The 2,562-nt window shown below is 30.4% G+C and overlaps 1 protein-coding gene across 3 annotated transcripts in view; it reads left to right on the top strand.

Moving 5' to 3' along the window:
* Positions 1 to 2,562, top strand: part of PSEN1 (presenilin 1) — a 95,224-nt gene that overhangs the window by 44,351 nt on the left and 48,311 nt on the right. For all 3 annotated transcript variants that reach the window (XM_012656183.1, XM_012656185.1, XM_012656184.1), the window contains one exon: positions 611 to 678. In XM_012656183.1, the coding sequence (XP_012511637.1) occupies positions 611 to 678 (68 nt within the window). The remainder of the gene's footprint in view (positions 1 to 610; positions 679 to 2,562) is intronic.

A 2,562-nucleotide genomic window follows, 5' to 3' on the forward strand; every position in this document is an offset into this window, starting at 1 on the left:
TCTAGCTCTCATTAATAAGCTGTACATGAGTAATAGTGACTAGAATTTATAATATATAATGCTGCATAAATTCTGAATGATTGACTTAGAATTTTTATTATTAATGCTGATTAATGAATCATATAAAATAAACACAGAGTATTATAGTACTTATTGAAACTTCAGATTCTGAATATTATGTCAAATGGTTATATAATTTAGAGGGCTTATTTTCTCTGTAAAGCTGATGTATGTATATGTAGATTACTTAATTGAATATCTGATTTTCAATTATTTTTGTTATTTCAGAAACACTATAAGATTACTCCATTGAAAATATTTCTTCTTTAAAGCTTACATGTTACCTGTGGTATTTTAGAGTGCATTCTTTCCTTTTTAAAAATATCACCTATTTTTAAAGGTTTATATATGTCTTGCTGAAGTTTCTATTTTATATTATGGGTAAGTCAGCACCAAAGAGTTCCATATAAATATGTAAATGTCCCAAAGCTGTTTGTTCTGCTATTTGAAAAGCATAACATTTATAGATATACTATTTTGGAGGTAAAAAATTTGTACTTTTTAAGAGTTGTGGGACCTGTTTATTATATTGAAATGCTTTCTTTTCTAGGTCATCCATGCCTGGCTTATCATATCATCTCTATTGTTGCTGTTCTTTTTTTCCTTCATTTACTTGGGGTAAGTTGTGATTGGTCTGCTATTCAGAAATTAACTGTATTCATGCTCCATAATTATCACTTAAAGCCATGTGTTTTGTTGATGAATTACTCTAAAGTTATAATGGTTTCTACATATAGGTCATACTAGGTATACAAAAGACAAGTCAGTATTACTGATGAGGTATTCTTTTGTTCTTCCTTGTAATAGGTAGAATCGGAAGAACTCAAGAATACTTAATTCTAAGCTTTTTTCAAGGTTGTATATTCTTCTAGTGGAAATCTGTGAATCAGAATGTTAAGAAAGGATTTCAAGAATGTATATAAACATGAATTAATTTATTTTCATTGCTTTTATGTTCTTTTTATCAGTGATTGTTTTTTTCTCTCAAATGAAATCTTATGTGAAATTTTCACATACATTGTAGAAAAAAGTGGAGCTGCTCTGTTGAAAAGAATAGCCAAGCTCAGAGATTTGCCATCCTGCCCTTTCTTTCACCCCCAGGGGCGAATATAGTTGTAAACCATTGTATTAGCTCTTAAATTAGGAAGAGGTAGTAAAACTAATAAATAAATCAAAGAGTTATTTCCTTGGTAAGTGTAAGGGGGAATAACCACAGACAAAAAAAGCAAATGTGAGATTCTGTGGGAAGTGGATGATATTCTAGGAAAAAAATTAATTACCGAGACTGACCACTGAAGAGGGAAAATTTAAACAGAGCAAAGTCTGTTGGTGTGTCTTGTAAGTAAGTAAATAAGTAAATAAATAAATAAATAAAAACAGAGCAAAGAAGAAATACAGAAGGTTGCTGAAGAAGTTTCTATTCCACCTCCACTAATATCAACAACAGTACCAGGCCCCGATGGTTTCATAGGGAAATTCTGTTAAACCTTTAAGGATGGATAACTCTAATACTATTTCAACTGTTCCAGACTGTAGAAGAAAAAGAAAAGCTTTCAGATTCATTTTATGAGGCCTACGTCGTAACATTGATAACTAAACCCTACAAGTATCAAGAAGAAAACTATAAACCAATCCTATTTGTCAATGTCAAAGGAATAACTAAATATTAATAGAATTCAGCAATAAATTAAAAGAATAATAGATTATGACCAAGTGGAGTTTATTTGCAGAATGGAAGACTGGTTCATTATTAGGAAATCCCAGTATAAGTCACCACTTTGTTAGATCATCATCACTGTACATGCTAAAAGGCATTTGATAAAATTGAACTTCCTGTTAAGACAGGGAAGTAAAACGTAAAAAAAAAAAAAAATTCAACACCTGTTCTTGACCAAGTTCCTTAATAAAACAAATAGCTGGTTACTTCTCTAACATGAAAAAATGTGCAACTCTCATTCTGAAAGCCAATGTCATCCTCATAGGCAAACATTAAAAGCTTGCATGCTAAGGTCAGGAACAAGGTGAGGGTTTTCTTTATCACCACTGTTGTCTAACATTGCTCTGAAGGGACTAGCAAATACAATTAAACAGGAGAAAAAAATAATAGCTATGTAATTTGGAAAAGAAGGTTACTTTGTCAATATTTGGACATAAAATGATTTTTTGCCTTGTTTCAGAGCTAACCAAAAAACAATTAGAATCACTAAGTAAATTTCGTAAGACAGTTGAATACAAAATTAAACACAAATCAATAGTCTTCACGTAAAGAACTAGTTAGAAGACATGATGAAAGGAAAAGTCTCGTTTATGATGGCAGCAAAATAGAGAAAATATCTAGGATTAAAGAAGAATTATACAAGATCTCTTAATAAGAAATATTCAGTGCCTCTGAAGGGCTTAAAAAGAAGACTTAAACAAATGGAAAATTATACGAGGGTACATAGAAAGACATAATACATCAGTTCTTGCTAAGGTTTTTTTTTTTTTAATTTTTAATTTTTT

Source organism: Propithecus coquereli, unplaced genomic scaffold (assembly GCF_000956105.1).
Source record: "Propithecus coquereli isolate 6110/MARCELLA unplaced genomic scaffold, Pcoq_1.0 Scaffold5, whole genome shotgun sequence".
NCBI lineage: Eukaryota > Metazoa > Chordata > Mammalia > Primates > Indriidae > Propithecus > Propithecus coquereli.